Source organism: Miniopterus natalensis, chromosome 10 (genome assembly GCF_054644295.1).
Source record: "Miniopterus natalensis isolate mMinNat1 chromosome 10, mMinNat1.hap1, whole genome shotgun sequence".
Taxonomy (NCBI): Eukaryota; Metazoa; Chordata; class Mammalia; order Chiroptera; family Miniopteridae; genus Miniopterus; species Miniopterus natalensis.
This window is the reverse complement of record NC_142090.1, coordinates 9580831-9603663: the sequence shown is the minus strand read 5'-3', so window position 1 is coordinate 9603663 and position 22833 is coordinate 9580831. Positions and strand designations below refer to the sequence as shown.

At 39.5% G+C, this 22833-nt stretch overlaps 1 protein-coding gene and 1 long non-coding RNA gene across 3 annotated transcripts in view; one reads left to right on the top strand and one right to left on the bottom strand.

Annotated features, from left to right (window-relative positions):
- Positions 1-19560, top strand: part of IFT56 (intraflagellar transport 56) — a 34528-nt gene extending 14968 nt beyond the window's left edge. Inside the window, exons 8-18 of one of the 2 annotated variants that reach the window (XM_016220342.2) lie at positions 2258-2332; positions 3606-3708; positions 5857-5912; positions 7551-7604; positions 8563-8626; positions 10055-10143; positions 10361-10444; positions 12023-12092; positions 13361-13467; positions 17098-17231; positions 19080-19560. In XM_016220342.2, the coding sequence (XP_016075828.2) occupies positions 2258-2332; positions 3606-3708; positions 5857-5912; positions 7551-7604; positions 8563-8626; positions 10055-10143; positions 10361-10444; positions 12023-12092; positions 13361-13467; positions 17098-17231; positions 19080-19191 (948 nt within the window). In that variant the 3' untranslated portion in view covers positions 19192-19560. The remainder of the gene's footprint in view (positions 1-2257; positions 2333-3605; positions 3709-5856; positions 5913-7550; positions 7605-8562; positions 8627-10054; positions 10144-10360; positions 10445-12022; positions 12093-13360; positions 13468-17097; positions 17232-19079) is intronic. The other variant, XM_016220343.2, reaches the window with a different exon arrangement.
- Positions 6569-10647, bottom strand: LOC148092182 (uncharacterized). The gene is made up of 3 exons (XR_015715167.1): positions 9599-10647; positions 8663-8793; positions 6569-7760 (listed from the first exon to the last, which is right to left on the bottom strand). It is a non-coding gene; the product is annotated as an uncharacterized LOC148092182 (long non-coding RNA).
- Positions 19561-22833: the final 3273 nt, after the last annotated feature.

Sequence of the window (22833 nt, the reverse complement as noted above, 5' to 3'; positions counted from 1 at the left end):
GACAAGTGGAACAGAGAAACTGAACAGAGAGCTAAACAAACTGGCTGAGCAATTTACAGCCAGATATAGAAGGTCACCTCCCTAGAGATAGCATCTAGGCCTCAGTTGTATTTCAGTTCCAGGCTCAGAAAAGCTGCAAAACCAGGTGGGCAATGCTAGAACCAGCTGCAATGACTGATGACCACCTGTCCCGGCACTGACCAATCAGTAGAGACCACAACCATGAAAGTGCTTATCGGGAAAACTGATGAATATTTTGCTGAAACCCTCCTCTGATACCTCCCTTAAGATTCAGACCAGCAAGAGAGAGAAAAACCCACCTGCACCATCCCCTTCCCCTTTCCCTTCACCCACAGGCATGCATCTCTTAAATTCTAAGGGTCCCCGAGACTTGCAACCAGGGGAGCCATGGGCAGCAGCAGTTTGTCCCAGGCTAACCCCCAAACCTGTCTCCAAGGCCCCCTTTTCTCTGACTTCCCAGTGAGCCAAAGCAGCCCAGCCTGGGCTCTCTGTTGCTTTCTATGCTAAACCCTTCCTTGTTTCCCTGTCCCCACCTTTAATAAATATACCCTCATAGTCACCTGGACTCATATTGTGAAGTCTTTCCTACCAGAAGTCAAGAACCCATACACTGAAGACGACATAATATCAAGCAGAGTCATTCAGTGACTATAACATTTACCCCCTGGGAACTGTAGAATTATAACTTTTTTAAATGTATAAATTATACTTGTCCTATACAGCTAAAAAAAGAAAAAAACCACACACTACCGGCTGACCCTAGGCAGACCCACTCAGGGCCTGGTCCCACCATTCTCACAAAATTTTTGTCTTGGAAAATATATTTTTAAAAAAAGTTATTTATGTTAATGTATAGTAGGTTTATATTTTTTGATTAATTGAATATTTAAAATTTTTTGTTTTAATTTCTACTACAATAAATATTGATGACTATAATCCACATAAACAAGAGCTCTTTGGGATCCTTAATAATATTTAAGATTATAAAAGGAATCTTGAGATTTAAGAGCTTAAAAACTGCTGATCTAGCCTAATATTACCCAACTCTTTGGAACTGCTACTGCGATCACGAAAAGAGATTAATAAAAGGATTGCTGAATAGATGTGCACTCCCGTCAAGATCAGGTAGAACAAGCTTGTAGTAGTTAGTGAGACTAATCAAGAATTTAACTATTTTATCCAGAAAACCTTAGCTACCACTGATGAAAGTGGAAAAGGGAGGAAGAGAGGATTACTCATAATTATAGATTGGCGAGGTGGGAAAGCAGAAAGCTGAGGAAGGGGTGAGTGAGTATCTTGTGTATTAGTGACTATGCTGGAAATGGCTGGCCATTTGTTCTAAGGGCTGGTAAGGGGGCAAGAGAACATAGAAGAGATCTGATAGGTCTAATAAATAATAAAACAGAGGGAAGAGGTATTTTATTTTATTGATTGATTGATTTTAGAGAGAGTGAATGGGGAGAGAGAAAAAATCGATTTATTGTTCCACTTATTTGTGTGCATTTATTGGTTTATTCTTGTACGTGCCCTGCCCAGGGATGGAACCTGCAACCTTGTTGTATGGGGACAATGCTCTAAACAACTGAGCTACCGGTCCAGGACTGGAAGAGGTATTTTCAATTCAGCAGGAAGGAGGTACAATGAGAGTTCAGAATATAGGTGGCATGGTCAGATTGAAGAATTAACCTCAGTTACTAAAAGTTTAGCTCCTTTATTACCTTTGGCCCTGATAGAAAAGATTAACTCTAGGAGTCTTCAAACTTGGGTTCACCAATTTCAAATTTGCTACTTAGTGTAAGGTTCAGGTCACAACTTTTATAGGCGTCAATGTTCTCAACTGTAAAATGAGAATATCTCTGGCCGGTGTGACACAGTTGGTTGAGTATAGTCCCATCCTGTGTACTGAAAGGTCGCTGGTTCGATCCCCTTTCGGGGTGTATGCAGTAGGCAACCGATGGATATTTCTCTCTGACATCAACGTTTCTCCCTCTCCCTCTCCCTCTCCCTTCCTTTTTCTGTAAAATCAATAAAAACATATATATATATATATATATACACATATATATATATTTAAAAACAATTAAAACGAGGATAATCATAATTACATTACTTCTTAGAGTCCTGAACAAAATAAATAGCATGTTAAATTCTTTGAAGCTATAAAGCATTGCACAAATATGTGGTGTTAGAACTACACACGTGTTGTTTTCATAAGTCTTTCCTTTTTCAATTTCAGGCAGAACTCAAAAGCTTGATGGACAACGCTTCTTCTTCCTTCGAATTTGCGAAAGAACTCATCAGGCACAATCTGGTGAATAGTATCTCCCATCTTGGCTGACTTGAATCTTACCCTATTTTGTACATCTCAGCAGTTAGAAAGATGAATGAAGGGAGGTAGCTCAGCAAATATTCCTGTACTCCAAGGGAACTCCTCCTTGCTGTGGAGATGCTACTGGGGAGACACAAGACCTTGGTTCTTATCTTCTTGAGAGAAAGATTTCAATCAAGACAAAGTGCAGAAAAGGAGAAAGCAAGAATTTATTGATTGCAGCAAAAATATACTTAGGACCGTGAAACAAGGAAGGTGCACAGAAGAAGTACCAGGAGAGCCTAGGCTGGGCTGCCTTGGCTCACTCGGAAGTCAGAGAGAAGGGGGAAAGGGGGGGCGCCTGGGGACAGGGTCGGGGGTTAGGCCGGAGGAACTGCTGCTGCCCATTGCTCCCCTTATTGCAAGTCTCATTGGGTCCCTTAGATGGAAGAAGAGAGAAGATGGCAATGGTGTGCTCCCCCCACACTCTCCCCGGGGTGGGGAGGGGGGAGAGGGCACTGGGACCTTCACTTTCAGGGGTTTTAAAGGCTGGGCATTTAGGAGAGGTCTTAGGGGTGGGTCAATAGAATATTCATGAGCTTCATGCTGATGGACCAAAATGCAGTTTATTTTTAATTTGTCTGTCCTTGGGTGTGGTTGGCAAATGGCACTAATTGGATCTCTGCTCTCAGTCTCCCTTGGTAGTAAGAGTTAAGCTATTTACCCTCTGGCTGGGGAGGAGAAATGCAAACCATTTACTCTCAAGCGTCCTGGGTTTAGGGAAGACAGGATTTACTAGGCGGCTGCAAACTGCTGTTAACTAAACTTCTCAGTTTCCCTATTCCACGGGTCCTGAAATGTTCCTAGCTTTTACTATCCTATAACAGAGAGAAAATGTGTTTAAAATATCAAGCCTTTTCATCAAGGAAATTGATATTGGGAGGGCAGTAATATACAGGGCGAGCAAAAAAAAGTAGGTTTACAGTTGTAATACAAATAAATAATACAATAATAAATAATTAAATAATGTAATACAGGAATAAACTGTTTAACATACAACTGTAAACCTATTTTTGCCCACCCCGTATATATAAGGGAGGAAAATTAATTTTTATTTCACTCTTCTAAGTTCTTCTGGTCGGTCTAATAATAAAATTGACACAAAAGCCCGGCCGGCGTAGCTCAGCGGTTGAGCATTGACCTAGGATCTGAAACAATTCCACCAATAAATATATTTGCACTTATTGCCATAACAACACAGCTTCTCCATCCCTAGGTGGTTTTCCGAGGAGGTGAAGGGGCTTTGCAGGTTTTGCCTCCCCTGGTTGATGTCATTCCTGAAGCCAGGCTAAACTTGGTGATCTACTACCTTCGTCAAGGTAAGAAAACTTGGTCTTGGTCTTGCTTATAAAGATATATTTTAGAACATTTAATCTCTAAATGAACTATTTGCTTAGCTTTTAAAATCTGTAATACTTCCAAAAACATTTGCGCTATATATTCATAGGACAGAGTGAGATTTTTGGTGCCAGGTGCACAGCCTGCAACCTGGTTGGTTGTGCCCTTTCTCCGTAGCCTCTTTCCCCCTCTGTCACTTCCAACCTTCTCCCTCATTCTGTTTTTCTGTTTTCCTCTCATTTGTCTCCCCTTTGTGCTTTAACCACCGTATTTCAGTTGTTCCTTTGTTTTCCCTTCCTCTCCCTGGCATGTTTTTTTTTCTAGAGTCCCCCTATGTATAATGCGCATCCACAATTTCTTAAGCCTTTTTTCCATCAACTTTTTTTTAAAATGTCTATTCATTGTATTTTTATGTATGTATGTATGTATGTATTTATTTTGAATATGTCTTTATTGAGTTCAGAGAGAGGAAGGGAGAGATAGAAACATCAATGATGAGAGAGTCATTGATCAGCTGCCCCCTGCACGCCCCCTACTGGGGACCGAGCCCACAACCCGGGCATGTGCCCTGACCAGGAATCAAACATCTCCTGGATCCTAGGTTGATGCTCAACCAGTGAGCCGCGCCTGGCTGGGCCCAACTGTTTTTTATTTGCTCTAATTGTCTCCCTGTGTGTTTCTTGTCCCCCTGGTTTCTTATGAGAAATGTTATGATTCAAAGAGAATGCAATACTGCTCCTAGGTAAGGTTAAAATTGTGGGCACATGCCTAAAGCAGCCTTTTATCTTAAGTTTAAGTACAGGGTAGTAATGGCCGCCCATTGGTGGTGGCCGTCTGTCAAGGACCTCAGACTAACAGGGTGGGCCTTCCGGGTGTGCAGTAAAAACCGGTCAGACATCATATTTCTCACTGAGGAAAATGTGCTTATTAAAATAAGAACAGGGACTTGCAGATAGTTCTCTCTATGTGATATATAAGTACAAAGAAATGTACTTTTGGACAAGAATTAAAGAAACATTTTATAAATTAATTTTTTAATTGTCTTTGTTTTAATTGATGAGAGAGAAATATCCATTGGTAGCCTCTCGCATGTGCCCCGACCAGGTATTGAACCTGCAACCTGGCTATGTGCTCTGACTGGGAGTGTAACCTGCCACCTTTTGGTGACGGATGATGCTCCAACCAACTGAGCCACCTGGCCAGGGCTAAATTAATTTTTATTATGAAAATTTTCAGACATAAACAAAAGTAACTAGTATGGACACCCAAATACTCATCCCAGATTCAGAGTTTTGAAGATACTGACCATCGTTTCTCATTTCTCCCCCCCTCCCTTTTTTGTTGCTGAGATGTTGGAAAGCAAATCCCAGACGTCATGTCATTTCACACCTACATGCTTAGTACAGGGGTTGGCAAAAGTAGGTCTGCAGTTGTGAGCACACGAGGCAGTTTATTCTTGTATTATTATTTATTAATTATTGTATTACTTATTTGTATTGTCTTAGCTTTTTTTATAACTTTATTGATTTCAGGGAGAGGGAGGGAGAGAGAGCGAAACATCAACAATGAGAGTCATTGGTCGGCTGCCTCCTGCACGCCCCCGACTGGGGATGGAGCCCACAACCCGGGCATGTGCCCTGACCAGGAATCGAACCGTGATCTCCCGGATCCTAGGTCGATGCTGAGCCATGCTTGACCAGGCTGTCTTCTTCTTATTGCTATTATTTCTTATCCTTACGTATGATTTATCTTTTAGGTAATGATGGTCAGTAATTTAACTTGCTTTTGCCCACCCCTGTAAATATCTCTTAATTGTTGTTGAAAAAAATATATTTAGGAAATGGTTGTTTTTCTTAGATAACTGTAATGTCATTGGTATGTAATACCCAACCCATATTCTTTGCTTGAACATTTTTTAGATGCTTCATGGCTTATGTGGTTTTCATAAGGATATTTGGTTATCTTTAGGATAACTATTCAACATTGAACTTGACAGAGAATTAGAGGTCAGATAAAGTAGACCATGGTTCTCATGAATGTTTGCGTACTGAAGGATCTTGCTTTTGGGGACTGTTTCAGAAGAGTGCTGATATATAGACAAGTATAGCTACTTATTTTTTGTATTTCAGATGATGTACAAGAAGCTTATAACTTAATCAAGGATCTGGAACCTACTACTCCTCAGGTAACTGAGAATGGGTTGTATTTTTACTAACCAAGTTCTGCATAAAATTGAAATTTGGAACCGTAGCTGGAAGGCATATTAAAGAGGATTCCTGCTTATAGAATCCCAGGAAAGTTCGTGTATATTGACCTAGGAATGTTATGTGAGGCTGTTTATATAAGAATGAATGTTCTGGCCCTGGTCGGGTATCTCAGTTGGTTAGAGCATCATCCCAATATGCCAAGGTTGTGGGTTCGATCCCCAGTCAGGGCACATATAAGAATCAACCAATGAATGCATAAATAAGTGGAACAACAAATCGATGTTTCTTTCTCTTTCTCCCTCCCTCTCTTCCTTCCTCTCTCTCTAATAGCAATCAATCAATAAAAAACTTCATTAATAATAAAAAAAAAAGAATGAATGTTCTGGGTTTTTTGATATTTTTAAGCTCCCTTATATATGGTCATTTCCTCAAAAGGGTTGAGGTTTGAAAATACTAAAATCTAGCCCTAGCCAGTTTTGCTCAGTGGTTAGAGTGTCAGGCCACAGGTCCCTGGTTTGATTCCGGCCAAGGGCATGTACCTTCGTTGCAGGCTCCATCCCCGGCCCTGGTCGGGGTGTGTGAGGGAGGCAACCAATAGATGTGTCTCTTTCACAGCAGTGTTTCTCTTTCTCTCCCCTTTCCACTCTCTAAAAAAAAAGAAAGAAAGAAAAAGAAATACTGAAATCTAGAATTCTGATGAAATCGGTGACTTATATCACAAGTATAATTGTCTGTAACTTGTCTTTCTTTTTTTTTAACCCTCACCCAAGAATGTTTTTTCCATTGCTTTTCAGCAACGGCTGTAACTTGTCTTTCTTCCCTCACCTGATTATTAGCTCCTTGCAGTCAGGGACTGTGTCTGTGTTTTATCTCCAATGCTATGTACACTAAGCACACAGTTGTCATTCTACATATTGAATGAAACACTGATTGAAAAATGTTTCCAGACCCATCAATTCTAAACAGGTGTATTTCTCAAATGTATTACAAGTGTCAGCATCTTCTATGTGATCCTTTTCATGAGCCTTCTTAAATAAAAAGAGCACCACATAAAAATTTATAAAGCTGCTGAGAAGGGTATCTGTTAAAGAACAGAACCAAGTCTGAAAGGGGTGTAGGTAAGGCCCTAGGACTCCAAAAGGGAATACCTTACAAATGGAAACCAAAGCACACTTTTTTAAAAATAGAGAATCACTAGCAAAGGAAGGTTGTTGTATCATTGGAAAGGGGAAATAAAATATATGATATGGCCACAGAGAATGGCAGTGCTGACAAAGTGATAAAAATTATTATGTAAATATTTTACTGTTAATTTGTTTCCATTGTATTGAACTAAAACAAAACATAACTCCTATAAGTTTCCACTGAGTTATTTCTGCTTAAGATTGAGAATTTACAAATATGATGAGTTCTGTTATATAGACACTGCCTGCTGGAAACCAAGTGAAAATCTCTAAATTCTTTCATTCAGGACAGGAATAGAACAGAGAAAAGTGACCCTGGGTAACTTTCGATAATATATGTAAAGTATTGAGTTGATGCAAATAACTAAGTTGAAAGATACCTCGTAGCTCCTCATTCCTTTGAAATCAGTCAGTGTTATTGCATGTTTCCAGGAGTATATCCTCAAAGGAGTGGTCAATGCAGCCCTTGGCCAGGAAATGGGGTCGGTGAGTATGAAATCACTGGTAACCTATAGTCTGCTAAGTGATAGTATACTGGGGAAAAACAGACGTCAGAGTTCAACCAACAATAAGGCTGCAAGCAGGCTCTTCTGCACGTCATTTCTCCATATGCCCCAAGCAGGTTCCATTGTAAAAAGAATTCTGTGTTAAAGAAGAAACAAAAGGCTTTAATGCTAAGAATTGTTGCTTTGTTTAAAAAGAGGCCAATTTTTAAACAGTGTGTATATCTAATAACAACAAATCATTGCACAGCTTTATTCTTATTTTCAGTTACTTTTTTTTTAACATTGCACACCTCTGAGCTATGATTTTGGCATCTGTAAAATGGTAATTATTGTTTCTGTGGGAAAGCTCATTATAAACAAAAACTGTGTCTAAAATTAAGCCCTTAATCATCTAAATATTATTCATCTAATATTCTAAAAAGAATAAGAATTATTTTATTCTTTAGAATTCTAATATTCTAAATAAGAATATTAAGTTCTTTTTGGAACAAAGTGGGATATAAGCAAATCTTATCTCCAGCTCCCTTCACAGTGTCTCATTAAACAGATAGGCAGTAAATAATTACTGAATAAATGAATGAGTTTATTTAATAAATACTCCTTGTTATGACCAAAGTCCTACTATAAGTTTTGATATATGGTGAAAGAGTAATAGGTATTTGTTGGGTAAATGAGTGAGTCCATTTAGTGAAGGTACTTTTAGGACAGAACTAGGGGATGGATTTTCCTTTCCTTTTCTGTCTGACCCAGAGTAGGTTTTAATTCAGTTTCAGGTTATCATTTTCTAGTTGTATGCTAATCAGAATTAGTTTTGTTTTAGGACAATTTAAAACAAGGGTACGTGTTAAATCCTGACAAATATGTTAATGTCATAAAGTATAATACAAATAAAACGTTTCCAGCTTACTGCTCTATATCAGCACTGCTTTGCTTTCCAGAGGGATCACATGAAAATTGCCCAGCAGTTCTTCCAGCTGGTGGGAGGATCAGCTAGTGAATGCGGTAGGTCTGAAATCTGTACTGGTGAGCATGACTCACCATCGAGCTGGTCGCATACTGCCTGGGGAGGTCGGCTCTCCGCCCAGGGATACGTCTGCTGGCTTTCCCAGGATAAACAGGGAATCGCACACTGGAGGGAGGATCGGGACTCCCTCTTCCCAGCATCTCGGCTGAAGCGAGATGAGAGTAGATAAAAATGGAGAGTAAATGCTCTTTAGTTCACGGGAGTTTCAACATTTCGATTTTGTTTTTTATTTGAAATGTTAATTTTAATTGATTTTTCAAGAGCTCTCTATGTATTAAACTTTTGTCATGTTGTAGATATTTTCCCCAGTGGGTCATTTGACTTTTAACTTTGCCTGTCATATTTTTGCTTATATAAAACTGTTTAAATCTTACTTAATTAAGTTTACCTTTTCCATGATGATTTCTTCCATGGGTATCTAGCTTAGACAGTGCTTTCTTACCCCTGGAGTTATAGAATATTCACCTATATTTCCCACAAGTAGTTTTGTTTCTGTTATTATTGATTTCATCAGTTAAGGTTCAGTGGAAGACCTGAGAAAAAGCTGTAAAAAGGGCCAGTAGCCAGTGGCTGTTCATACCAGTGTTCTGTGGCCAGCGTCTGTTCTGACAATGTGTTCATGCCAAACTGGTGGTTATTTTTACCGCCCCTGGATATTTATTGTCAAATGTTTCACCAAAATCATTTATCAAATAATACTTCCTTTCCCCATTTCATTCATTCATACAACAAAAATTTATTGAGGTGTTGTGGATATAGCAGTAAGCAAAACTAACAAATCCCCCTTCCCTTGTGGAGCATACAGTCTAGTGGGGCAGACTATAACCATAAAAGACAAATAGGTTGTATAGTATATATGACTGTGATGATTTGGTATGGGAGAGAAATTGAGCAGAAACAGAATGAGGAGGATTGGGAGTGCCAGTGGCAAGCGTGGGGGTTACACTAACTGTTTGCCCCCTCAAATAGAAATATGGTATCAGACAGAAGGGTGGGTCAGGATCAGGATCACGTGGTTCCATGGCAGATTTGTTCTCCATTTGAGATTGAAAGTGCAAGGTTGTCTTAGACGAGTAATGGTGGAGACCAGGCCACATTCGCTGCATCTGCGGGCATCAGAGTTGGGCAGGGAAATAAAAAAGATCTGGAGACAGTAGCCTGCGGGGCATGTGTTCATTCTGGACTCAGAGTTAACATGGAGAGAGATTATTGGTCACCCTCAAGCACAGTGATTTCCATTACACTGAGGAGTAGTCCACTGAACAGAATCTGTAATTTCAGAATCTAGAAAGCTGTCTTGGAATATATTCCTATCTCTACATTATAAAATAAGTGAAATTTCAGCTAAAGACACCTTTTAGCTTCATGAATACACATGGTATCTTTGCCATTCCATTTCATTTCAGATACGATCCCGGGGAGGCAGTGCATGGCTTCCTGTTTCTTCCTGCTCAAGCAATTTGATGATGTCTTGATTTACCTCAACTCATTTAAGGTCAGTATAGAATTTTCTAGATGAGTTTGTATACAAAATACTATATATAATGTGTCACAGAAAATGTACTCTTAGAGATGGTGGCCCTTTTACTATGGTGGCGTTGGTGGCATCGGCTAATTCCTTAAGCTTATTTTTGTGTTTATCTGGTATAACTGATGTCTTTCTATTTTATATGTTAATGCTCATTGTGACCTGTTCTTGGGATGTTTTTCAGAGTTACTTCTATAATGATGACATCTTTAACTTTAATTATGCCCAAGCCAAGGCTGCAACAGGCAATACCAGTGAGGGTGAAGAGGTGGGTACCTGTTTTGGAAGGCATTTGAATGATTCTGTGTAAAAACATTGTTGTCTTGCCGTACCCAGTTTGGCTCAGTGGTTAGAGCCTTGGCCTGCAGACTGAAGGGTCCTGGGTTTGATTCCAGCCACGGGCACATACCTCAGTTGCAGGCTTGGCGCTCCACCACTCGATGTGTCTCTCTCACCTTGATGTTTCTGTCTTTCTTTCCCTTCCACTCTCTGAAAAAGCAATGGGGAAAAAAAAGATCCTCAGGTGAGGGTTAAAAAAAAACCCATTGTCTTTTTCTCACTGAAATAAAATGTTGAGGGTAAAGGATTATTAAGTTTCTTTCTTCTTAGGTCATATTAAAAAGTACAATGGGCCTGGCTGGGTACTGCTGAGTGGTTGAGCATGGACCTACGATCGAGATCACGGTTTGATTCCTGGTCAGGGCACATGCCCAGGTTGCAGGCTCGATCTCCAGCAGGGGGCGTGTGGGGAGGCAGCTGATCAATGACTGTCATCATTGATGTTTCTCTCTATCTCCCTCTCCCTTCCTCTCTCTAACATCAATAAAGACATATTTAAAAAAAAAAGTACAATGGGAATAGACTTATGGGCTTTATAACCACAGTAATGTTTTCCTTTTTTTGATACATTTTATAAAAGCATAACATACATGGAGGAAAGTATACAAATCAAAGTATATAGCTTGATGGATTTTTTTAAAGGTGAACAGACCTAAATCAGAACCCAAATCATGAAACAGGATATTACCATAACCCTAGAAACCCCTCATTCCCTTTTTGAGTCAATCTCCTTCCTCCAGGGCTATCGATGATCTTGATGTCTAACTTAATAGGGTAGTTTGTCTAAATTATTCAAAATAATTCAGTTAAATTATGCAACTGAATTTTGTTATTTAACAAATTATTCAACCAATTTCCATTGTGGTTCCTTTATTGACTGTGAGTTATTTGAAAATGTGTTTCATGATTTTCAAACATGCATTATCCTTTTCAGGTTATTTTATTTTTATTTCTAACTTAATTGTATTGTGGTCATAGAATGTGGTCTGTATAACACCGGGCCTTTAAAATTGCCCAGGAGCATGGGCAATTTTAAAAAAAATTGCTTTTATTTAATCTTCACCTGAGGATATTTTTTTCATTGCTTTTCAGGGAGAGTGGGGGGGGGGGGGAAGAGAGAGAAGTATCGATTGGTTGCCTCCTACACGTGCCCTGGGATGGAGCCTGCCACCAAGGTACGTGTGCTTGGCTGGAACTGAACCCGAGACCCTTCAGTCCATGGGCCTACACTCTAACCACTGAGCCACACCGGCCAGGACTGGTCGTGTGTTCTTGAAAATAATATATATTGTGCAGTTGTTAATTACTCTGTTCAAATCTTCTACCAACCATTTGTCAGCTTGTGATATCGATAGAGAGAAGTGGTTAAACTCACCACTTTCTTAGCAGCTTGTGTAGAATTTGGTCATCTATAATGCTGTGTTAATCATTAATGTAAGATAAGCTGATATGAATGTTTTTACTGCAGAACCATCTGCATGTTTATTCCCTTTCTTTCCTCTTGCAGGTTTTCCTTTTAATCCAAAGTGAGAAGTTGAAAAATGATTACATTTACCTCAGTTGGTTAGCTCGGTGCTGTGAGTTTTTGTTGTGTTTTTTGTTTTTTTTTACTTTAAATCTTTATTTCTCAATTACAGTTGACATACAATATTATATTCGTTTAAGGGGTACAACCCAGTGATTAGACATTATATAGCTTACTAAGTTATCACCCTGATAAGTCTGGTACCCATCTGACACCATACATACTTATTACAATATTATTGACTATATTCCCTATGCTGTACTTTACATCCCCATGACCATTCTGGGAGTCTTCTTTTATTATTATTGTTATTATTATTTTACTGTTTTTTAATGTCTTTTTTTTAATTGATTTCAGAGACAGGAAGGGAGAGGGAGAGAGAGAGAAACATCAATGATAAGAGAGAATCATTGATCGGCTGCCTCCTGCACGTCCCCTACTGGGAGTCAAGCCCGCAACCTGGGCTTGTGCCCTGACTGGGGATTGAACAGTAACCTCCTAGGTCATGGGTGGACCTTTAACCACTGAGCTATGCTGGCTGGGATGAGTCTTCTTTTAAATATTGCAGAGGAATTATCTTTTTCTTCTCTGCTGTATAATCTTCTGGATGGAAATTATTCTGAGCACTTTCTAATTTTGTTTTGTATTTTGTTCTATAGAATAAGGGAACACCAACGTCGCGTTATTAATGCTAGTCAGTTAGGGTGGCCATGCACATATGTTTACCCTGTGATTAGTTCTGTCTGTAGCATTGACCTAGCATGTATAGTCCTGAAAGATGCCAGGTTTTTCCTGCTAAAGTTTCCAAAGTCTCAGGTTAGAGTGGGTTTCTGTGAAATGATATTGTTATGCTGATTTTATCTTTTCACTATGATGCAGGCCTAAAAATGGGCAAAATGTCAAAAACATAATTTTAAAAATATTTAGCTTACATTACAGTCACTGTCTGTCTCTCCCTTTTAACGACCAGATATTCTAAGTGAGGCTGAAAGTATATAAGTAGAATTGAATGAATGATAGGACAGTGTCCTCTGTTAAGCAGATGATCTAAGTGGAAACTGGCATTCTACCCAACCTAAAAAGACAATTATCTGAATCCTAACTTAAATAAAAATTTTAAGTATGGATTCAGATGGGGAACTCAGTTTAGGAACTCAGGTGGGGAACCAGCTTAATGCCAACATTGCAAGCTTTCCATGTAAGAGCTACTTACCATTATTTTGTATATTTGAAACATAGAACCAGAGCCACAGAATAGCAAGATGCAGAAGTGTATTTCTTGTACATTTAAAAAACATGAATCTTTGTTCCTCTTTGTAGATATAATGAACAAGAAACCAAGACTGGCCTGGGAACTTTATCTCAAGATGGAGACCTCCGGGGAGTCCTTTAGCCTCTTACAGCTCATTGCTAATGACTGCTACAAGGTGAGTCTGAATGAGGCAAAGGGAAATTGAAGATCTGTATCACATTGCTGTGTTGGCTAAATGTTAGGGAAAAGTGTCCTAGAGACTAAATGGCTATTAGTGAGAGGATCTGCATAGTGATATCAGAAATGTCATCTCTATTGTGAATGAACCGAACTCAAAAATATACAGTGTGTCAGGGTTTTTTATGTGTAAATGAAATATCTTAGAGAGGAGGTTTCAGATTTCTAAAGGCTGTGCATCTTTAGATAGCATCCAGATGCAGATACTCATCTGGGAGTTGGAAATTTGGTTTTGAAGCTCAAGAAAGATGTCCTCTGACATCTGGAGACATAGATTTGGAGAAATCATCAACATTTTAGTAGTAATTGGAACCCTGAAAAACAGTGCGATTGCCCAGGTAAGAAAGTAAAGTGAGAAAAGGAGATGGTTGCAAACCAGACCTTGAGGAATATTAATATACAAACAGTGGAGAGAAAAGACAAAGGAACAGAGAAAGAAAATTAAAAAGCCATCATTTAGTAAAGGTCTGACTGTGTGCATGTGTGTAGAAAGGCAGGGAGGAGCTTTTTAGAAATTAAAAGCTTTTTTTGCCCTGGACTGGTGGCTCAGTTAATTGGAGCATCATCCCATACACCAAAGGGTTGCAGGTTCGAATCCTGGTCAAGGCACCATACCTAGGTTGCAGGTTTGATCCCAGGTCAGGGCACCTACGGGCAACAACTCATCAATGTTTCTCTTGAACATCAGTGTTTCTTTCACTCTCTCTTAAATCAATTAAAAACAACAACATATCTTCAGGTGAGGATTTAAAAAAATTTAAAAGCTTTAAAAAAAATTATCCTCACATTCCAGAAATTCCTATTTTTGGAACATTTCTTCCCATCCAAAAGACAGAAAATGTCACAGAAAGGTAAAGAGAGTCTAGTGTTAGTCAATAAAATCTCATTTCAAAGCGACTCACTACAAAAATAAAGTGAGTCACCATCAATGCAAAAGGTTTTAAAACAGGAAACTTGAAATTGTTTAACATGACTTGGTGGGTGGTATTGATGGTAAGTGAGTTAGGGGAGGCAGAAGGAAAGAAAACCTCAAAAGCCAGGAATTTAGTTCAATTTTAGATTTTAAAAACCTGATGTGTGTTTGGGGCTCCCAGGCAGAGACACTTAGTGCCTGTGGGAAATGATCAGGGTGAGCCTGGCTGGCGCTCAGGAGCTCGCGTGGGAGGTCAGGATGGAGACGCAGCCCTGCAGGTTCACTGCCGTCCTGGGGGCGGGGGGAGCAGCGGGAGCAGCAGCGGGAGCGGAGTCTGAGAGGGAAAAACTAACGGGGTGGTGTGAGGAGCCATGTGCTTATGGGACAGAAGTGGAAAGAAGAGTCAGCGAAGGAGACAGAGGCCGAAGATGAACAGAGAGGAAAGAAAAAACCCAGGAGAGAGAAAGTGTTTTCCATTGCTTTCCCCCTGCTCTTCCCGTGTTAGCAAAAGCCGAGGAAGGAGAATGTCAAATGCGAGGAGATGGAGTTACGTGAGGCTGGAAAACCATAGGGAGAGAGGAGAATTGGGTTAGAAAGCAGGTGCAGTGAGTGTGTTGATTTATTTATTTACGTTTTAAAAATTATTTTTAATCCTCACCTGAGGATATGTTTTTTAATTGATTCCAGAGAGAAAGGAAGGGAGAGGGAGAGAGAGAGAAACATTGAAGTGAGAGAGAAACATGGATCGGTTGCCTCCTATATGCCTCCCTCCCCTCCCCCCCGGCCATGGATGGAACCCCAAACCTGGGTACGTGCCCTGACCTGGAATCAAACCCACAACCCCTCAGTGCATTGCATGATGCTCAACTGAGCCACACTGTCCAGGGCAATTTTCATTGATTTTTTTAGAGAGGGGGAGGGAGGAAAACATTGATTTTTCTGGGGATCGACATATTGAGACAACGCTCTAACCAATGAGCTACCCGGCCAGGCCTGACATTCTTGCACATTATATAACTATGGAAGAAATTAGTGATTCCCAGGGGTTAGGAGCAGGGAGGGGAATGCATTTGATGATAAAGGGTTAGCACAAGGGAGATCTTTGTGGTGATGGAACGGTTGTGCATGTTGATGGTGGCGACTGTATGAATCTATACGTTTGTTAAAATGACAGCACTATCCCTACATTGTAGCCATGTACGTTTCCTGGTTTTGAGATTGTGGTATTGAATTATTGTCATCTATGCTGCAAGGTGGGGGGTGGGGGCTGGAGGTGAGGGGATGGGGTGAAAGGTACATGGGACCTCTCTGTACTATCTTTGCAACTTTCTATAAATCTATAATTCAAAGTTAAAAGTTTTTAAAAAATAAATCAACCAGAGCTATATCCAGCAGTATAGATGATCTTATAAACTCACGTAAGACACAAAAGGGTATTTACAGTATTATTTCATATAGATAAAATTCTGAGAGCAAAACTCATTTATATTGTCTGAAGATACATCCATAGGTGATTATAAAGAAAGTCAAAGAACTGATGACCATAAAAGTTGGAATAGAAGTTACTTCTGGAGGGAAGAAGGTTGTGGTCTGGAAATGGCGCAAAGAGCTTGCATTTTGCTGTCAGTGTTTCCTTCCTTGGCCTGGGTAGCGGTTACACTTGTATTCACCTAGCAATCAGACATTAAACGGTACATTTATGTTGCATGCACCATTCTGTGTGTGTGATTTCACTCAGAAAATGCTTAGGAGGATCTAGGAAGGATTAACCTTGAAAAGGAGTGAGAACACTTCTGCCTGTGAGATAGGCAGAGAAGAGGGACGGATGAATGAAGGTATAATTTGAACTGAAGGGAGGAAGGTTGTGTTTCCCTCTGAAGCAGAGAGAAAAGCTATGCTAAGAATGCAGTAGAGCTCTTCAGGAAATTGGTGTTTGTGACAGCAGTGCACAGGAATGGAGAAGTAACTCAACCGCACTGAGCAGAGGATTGCTCAGCAATGTGAAGCCTTCAGCGAAACTGGTAACGCTGCGTTTATGACTGCCAGTCAGGAAAACTCATCTAAGCAGAATTTAAGGACATTCAGCATGTTCTACAAGGCCAAGGAAATTTGTAGTACACTTGGGGAAGATATCTGTCAAAAGAAATAAAATGTTTTAAAGATTTGGTGTTTGAGAGTAGTAGTCAGTATACATCCAGGCACACTGAGAACCTAGACAAGGTCAGGGAAGGCCATCCTGGGGTTGAACACGGTCAAACTAGCATAAAATGAGTTACAGCAACCCCCACAGGATGTATTGAGAGGACATGAAAAATACTCAGTTCAGATCACAGACGTCAGAGTTTATCCTCAAGATTAAAATATAATTAGAAGAAATGACAGATGTGTTGATTACAGAATAACTTGACTACGCATAGAAAAAATGTTAGTGTTGAAAACTGAAGGAAGGTAAGCTGATTTAAATTGAACCCACGCACCCAAACTGTGATTTTCCTTTTTCTTGGTTTAATAAGGAATTTAAATTTATCTAATTTGCTAACTGAAAATGTCATGCACTCATTTTATACACTTCTGTTTCACGGCATCTTTATGTTTGGTTTCAGTCTGTGTAATCTTGTGACTACAAGTATTAGCACAATTCTTTCTTTTATTCAGATGGGCCAGTTTTACTATTCAGCCAAAGCCTTCGATGTCCTAGAGAGGCTGGATCCTAACCCTGAATATTGGGAAGGCAAGAGGGGTGCCTGTGTGGGCATTTTCCAGATGATCTTAGCTGGGCGAGAACCCAAGTAAGTACACAGACAAGAAGCACTACTGCTACTCATTTGCTGGTTTGTGAGGGAAAAGAATTGTTTTCATGGATGACAACCATCCTCTTCTGAAAACTCAAAATTATGATGTTTTAGAATGATGAATAAAAGTTAAGATGTTATATCTTTCTATCTGACCTTTTTCCTCCAGAAATCTTTTATTTTATAGAATCAGATCATTCTAAATCCTGTGTCCTGGGGACACTGAGTATACTACAGCTCTCAAATTTAAGAGCAAGATAGATATTTGCCTCATGTGAATTGCCATTTCATAAAAAAGTCTTCTTCAATCTTTTCTGCTCTTTTCTTTGCCTGTTGGCTTTTTCTTGTCTTTTGGTTTAGGCCTCAGAGAATTAGGAATGGAGTAGATGTGGTTGATAGTTTTTTCTTCATGTGCCTCTAATAACCCAGAAAATAGATATATTAGATTATATAAAATTAAGTGGCCTGTAGCTCCATTTGTAACAAAAACTGAAATGCTTAAAACTAAATTCAGCCTGGCCAGGCGTGGCTCAGCGGTTGAACATCGACCTATGATCCAGGAGATCAAGGTTTGATTCCCGGTCAGGGCACATGCCCGGGTTGCGGACTCGATCCCCAATTGGGGGTGTGCAGGAGGCAGCCGATCAATGACTCTCTCATCATTGACGTTTCTCTCTCTCTCCCCCTCTCCCTTCCTCTCTCTGAAATCAATAAAGATATATTTTTTAAAAAAAACTAAATTCAGTGTTCTAAAAATAACTTCATGGAATGTATGTTATGATGTGTGAATAGGAGATGTGATTATTTTTTAAGTAAATAGTCTATCAAAAATTACCTCCTGCCTTGTATCTACTTCTAACCTGAAATAAAGGCTTAAAAGAATTTGGTTAAGTAAAAGAGGGGAAAAACGAAGTAAAAAATATGAGAAAATTCTTTTTTTTTTAGTATGTTTTTATTGATTTTAGAGAGAGAGGAAGGGAGATAGAAAAAGAACCATCCATGAGAGAAACATCAATCAGCTGCCTCCTGCATGTCCCCTACTGGGGACTGAGCCCACAACCTGGCATGTGCTCTGACTGGATGCAAACCTGCCACCTCTTGGTGCATGGGCCAGTGCTCAACCAACTGAGCCTCACCAGTCAGGGCATATGAGACGCTTCTTAGGGAAGACAATCAATACAAAGTTACCTGTAGATTTGATAAGGTAATAGGGGAGTTTTAATATGCATTACTTAAAACATTAATTTTAATTGTAATTAAATTTAAATTACTTAAAACATAAATACTGGGCATTTGCCAAATCTTGGTCCTTAACTTTCTTCTTAGCCATATTTATTAATATATTTTTTTCTTGAAGACATCATCCATTCCTGTGGCTTTGTAAAATTTCACAAATATGGCAGTGATACCCAGCTTATGGTGATTATTACCTTAAAACAAAGAGAAATCTGGGACTCGGACAAGTTAAGTGTTAGTACGGAGCTAGAATTTGAACCCAAGTCTGACCCCAGCTTGTTGATACACCCTCTTTCTACTCTGTCATGCAGAATTAGCACAGAAATGGAAATATTCATGTCATATTAAGACAAAAAGATTAATACAAGTGTGTAGGTAGTATAAGTAAACAAGGAAAACTTGGGTTGGCAAGAAGGATATCAGAATTTTCATTTTACTCTGCCAACATAAGATAGAAAGCTAGGGAGTTTGTAATTGGCTTATAAATACACAGGGACAGTCTTACCAAAAATGCCCTACTAGACGTATTTTAAGAACAGTTACGAGTTTGTTACCTGTTACTTTTCACTGTCTATTGAAACACTTTGTCCTTTCAAATCCTTTCCTCAGAGAGACCCTTCGAGAAGTGCTCCATCTACTGAGAAGCACGGGTAACACCCAAGTGGAGTACATCATCAGGATCATGAAGAAATGGGCCAAAGAGAACAGGGTGCCTGTCTAACATGGCTCCAGAGGCCGAGGGAACCAGTTGCTGCTTTGACGTAAAATTGGAAATCGTTTTCCTCAAGTTTAACGTAAGAAGCAGGGCTCTATTTTCTTGACGTTTTCCGTCCTTGCTCTTCAAGCCTCAAGACCAGTGCCAGCTTAGGCTGCCTCCTGGCCGAACCAAGTGCCATAGTCTGTGCTGTGGCCCCTATGTGACCTGACCAGCAATAAGACTTTGGACTTATCTGGTGCCTTTCTTCCAAAAATACTCAGAGTACTGTTACGTAATTTACTGACTTTAAGGGAAACGGCATAACTTTTTTGTTTTACACTAACATTCTATGGCGTTTTCTCCAAGCTGCAATAACAAATGCCATTCATGCTCAAGAGTCGCCATCATTCTGTCATCTCATTTTTAGCCATCTCGGTACACTATCCCTCGTTGCTGGGGAATTCCATAAAGAGTCTGTAATGCGCCTCTGAATCTCAGGAGAACAGAAGTTATAAATAGTGATATGATTCTAATAATGGCAGCAAGATCCTTTACCAAGCTGCCCAGTCATTAATAGATAATAGGCTTAGGGGTTAATCTTTCAGTAATTGAATTCTTGATAATAACGTGTCGCAGTGGAGTAACAATGCAATTTTTTAAAAGGTGAGTACTATGAAAAAAATCTGTGTGGCACCTTCAGGAAGCAAAATACACAATCTCATTTGTCATTTCTTCATTATATTTTAAGTAACAAAACAAGTTAGGTTTTTCTTCCATATGTCTTGTGGAATAAACATAGTTTTGAAAGTAGGCCTGCAAAGGGTATATGTATGCATTATGGCCATTTAGTGACGTTAATGATGTAGAATGTGGACTGCATAGAGCTCTTCGAGGGATTTCCTGATGGCTGGGCTCCATCCTAAGTCATATTCCAGCCCCGTGTTTTTGCGCTTTTGCAACATAAACCTGTTATAGAACTGAGCATTCTTAGGCTCACAAGCTATTTTCAGAAAATAGACCTACATGTTTTTATGTACTAGATTACCTTTGTTTCTACACCATATTTTTTTCTATGAGTTTAAGGTGCCCAGTATTACAGGTGTAGAAAGTACAGAGCCATCCCTATGGGTGAAGAAGCTGCATAGAAGAGATGGGAACATGGCAGGAGTCAGAGCAGCTAAGGACAGACGATTGAAGACCTCAGAGAGCCTTTGCCTTCTGGAGAGCCGCAGGAGTTCCTCAGCTCTGCTTAGGATGACCAGTTTTCTTATCCTTTGTCTTAGGCTCAGATCTCAGCAGTTCAGAGCACAGATCAGAATAAACTGGCCTGGATGACTGAATTTTAGAAAACAAAGTTACACCCATTTTCCTGCTAAGCTTCTGTTTCCTCAATATAGCAGGGAAGAGCCTGCTATAATGTTTTGACCCCTTGTGATTCTTACCTCACTTAAAATATTAGGAAAGGTCATAATGGGAAAACAACAGATGGAACTCCTCAGTGGCTTTTGGCAATGAAATTTGTCTTCCAGTTAATTGTTATTTTCAAATGTCCTATACTTGAAACGCTTTTCCACTGATGGCAATTTACTTTTAATTGAGCTTTTGTTGAATTTCACACTTCTCCCTGCGTTTTCCTGTCTTTTGGGGGGGAAAAACTGATATTCCAAATATAGCAATTCCCAGAATTTTAGAGTAATTTTTTAAAAAGCTATTAGTCTATAGAATTGAAACAAAAACAGTAACAAAAACAACAAAAAAAACACCTATAAAGACTGGTTTAGGAAAGATACCATCCAGTTCTGCCATTCGGGGTAGCTACTTCTGAAAAGTCTTGGCAGGGTCTCAGGACTGCACAATGGTTTCACAGCTGCCTTTTTCCATGTGACGATACAGGAGGGAGGAAGGTCCAGGCCTAGGAATGTCGTGTATTGTGTACAGATCATAGCATCCATGTACTATTTATAGTCTGTAGCAAATATTACTTGCAAATGGACGAACATTTTACAATTATTTTTGTACTTCAAAATAATTATTCTACTGGGATATGTTTAAATTAAAGTTTATTATTTGATTCTTATTATGATATTCTGCGAATGTGGTGTGAGCCCTGGGTATGTCTTGTGCCTTTGCCCCTTTTTTTCTGACCCCAGAGTGAAGGAAAAATAAAGTTTGGGGTTCCATAAATTACTCCTATAATAGAGCAAAGTAGATAGTCCCTAAGAATCCCTATCCATTAAGGCTCATGGTTGCTGCTAAATCATTTAGGTTTGGCTCTTTGCTGAGTTAGAGCTCATTCCAGTGTACAGTACACCACCTCACACTCAGAAAGCCCTCAAATACTTGTTGACTGAATAAGCATATAGTTACTGGTAGAGCAGAGGACTTGTGAGACCTGACCTCGTGTATTCTGGTTCCCATCTAATTACTGTTTGATTATGTGCCAAGCATATACTAGGTGCTGGGGGTGCAAAGATAAGTCTAACGCACAGTCTTGACCCTTAGGAGCGCAGTGTGTGGGCACACAATGTAGTATACAGATGATGTATCATAGAATTGTACACATGAAACCTGTGTAATCTTATTAACCAATGTCACCCCAATAAATTTCATTAAAAAAGAAAAGCTCAGTCTAACAGAAGTCTACATAAGTAAACACAATAAGATGTGGTGGTTGTCAATAGGAACAAAGTCCTGAGAGGTAAAAGAAGGCAATGGGAATGACTGTATCCATGTAATGAACATTTCCTGCCCCATTTGGGAGAAGCAGTCAAAATGGATCCTGAAACTCAACAGCTAGCAAGATGCCCAGGCTTCTGCCATGTGTACAACACATGCAACATGCATCCAAGTACACAGAAACCAAGGGACTACTTTCCTCTTTTACCGCCTGGCACCTTGAAAATGCTGCAAGCAGATGGGCGTTGTATCTCAATAGTTTTATCTACTTTCCAATGGCAAAAATGAATTATTTTCTAGTTCCTATATTTAGGACTGTCTCAATCTTACTTAAATGAATAGTCCTCTTTCTCTTCACACTATAAAATACTTATATTCTAATATATATATTTTATGATTATGTTCAAACCGTATTCGGCCTATTTAGGGACGCTCTCAGAGGAGTAGAGCTAGGAGCCTGGTGATGCACCTGGAACCCACTTTCACTCTGTACTCCAGGGATATGTGCAGAATGCAGGACAGCACACAATAAAATGCCAGGTGAATACAGTCAGCTGATGTGTGCGTATTGAGTATGTACTCTATAGACAAGTTTGTACTTTTTTGCAATAAAACCCTTTATTTAAATAAAATCTCAATGCCAGATACAACTACGAACTGCCCTGTTGGTGGGGGCAAAGGGGAAGGACACATGCCCAGGTTGTGGTTTCGGCAGGAGGCAACCAATCGATGTTTTTCTCTCGAGTTGATGTCTCTCTCTCTCTCTCTCTTTCTCTCTCTCTAAAAAATCAATAAAAACATAAAAAAATTAATACAAGAGAAAAGGAAAAAAGGAAGGAAGACAAATGGTGGGTGAAAATATCACTAGAAAATTGGTGATGTGTATGTGGAAGCTGTAATCAAATATGAAATAGTAAAACTCTGACGGAAAGGTAGGAAAAAAGGTAGTTCATTGATATTTTATCTTTAAAGTGTCATTAAAGGTGATAA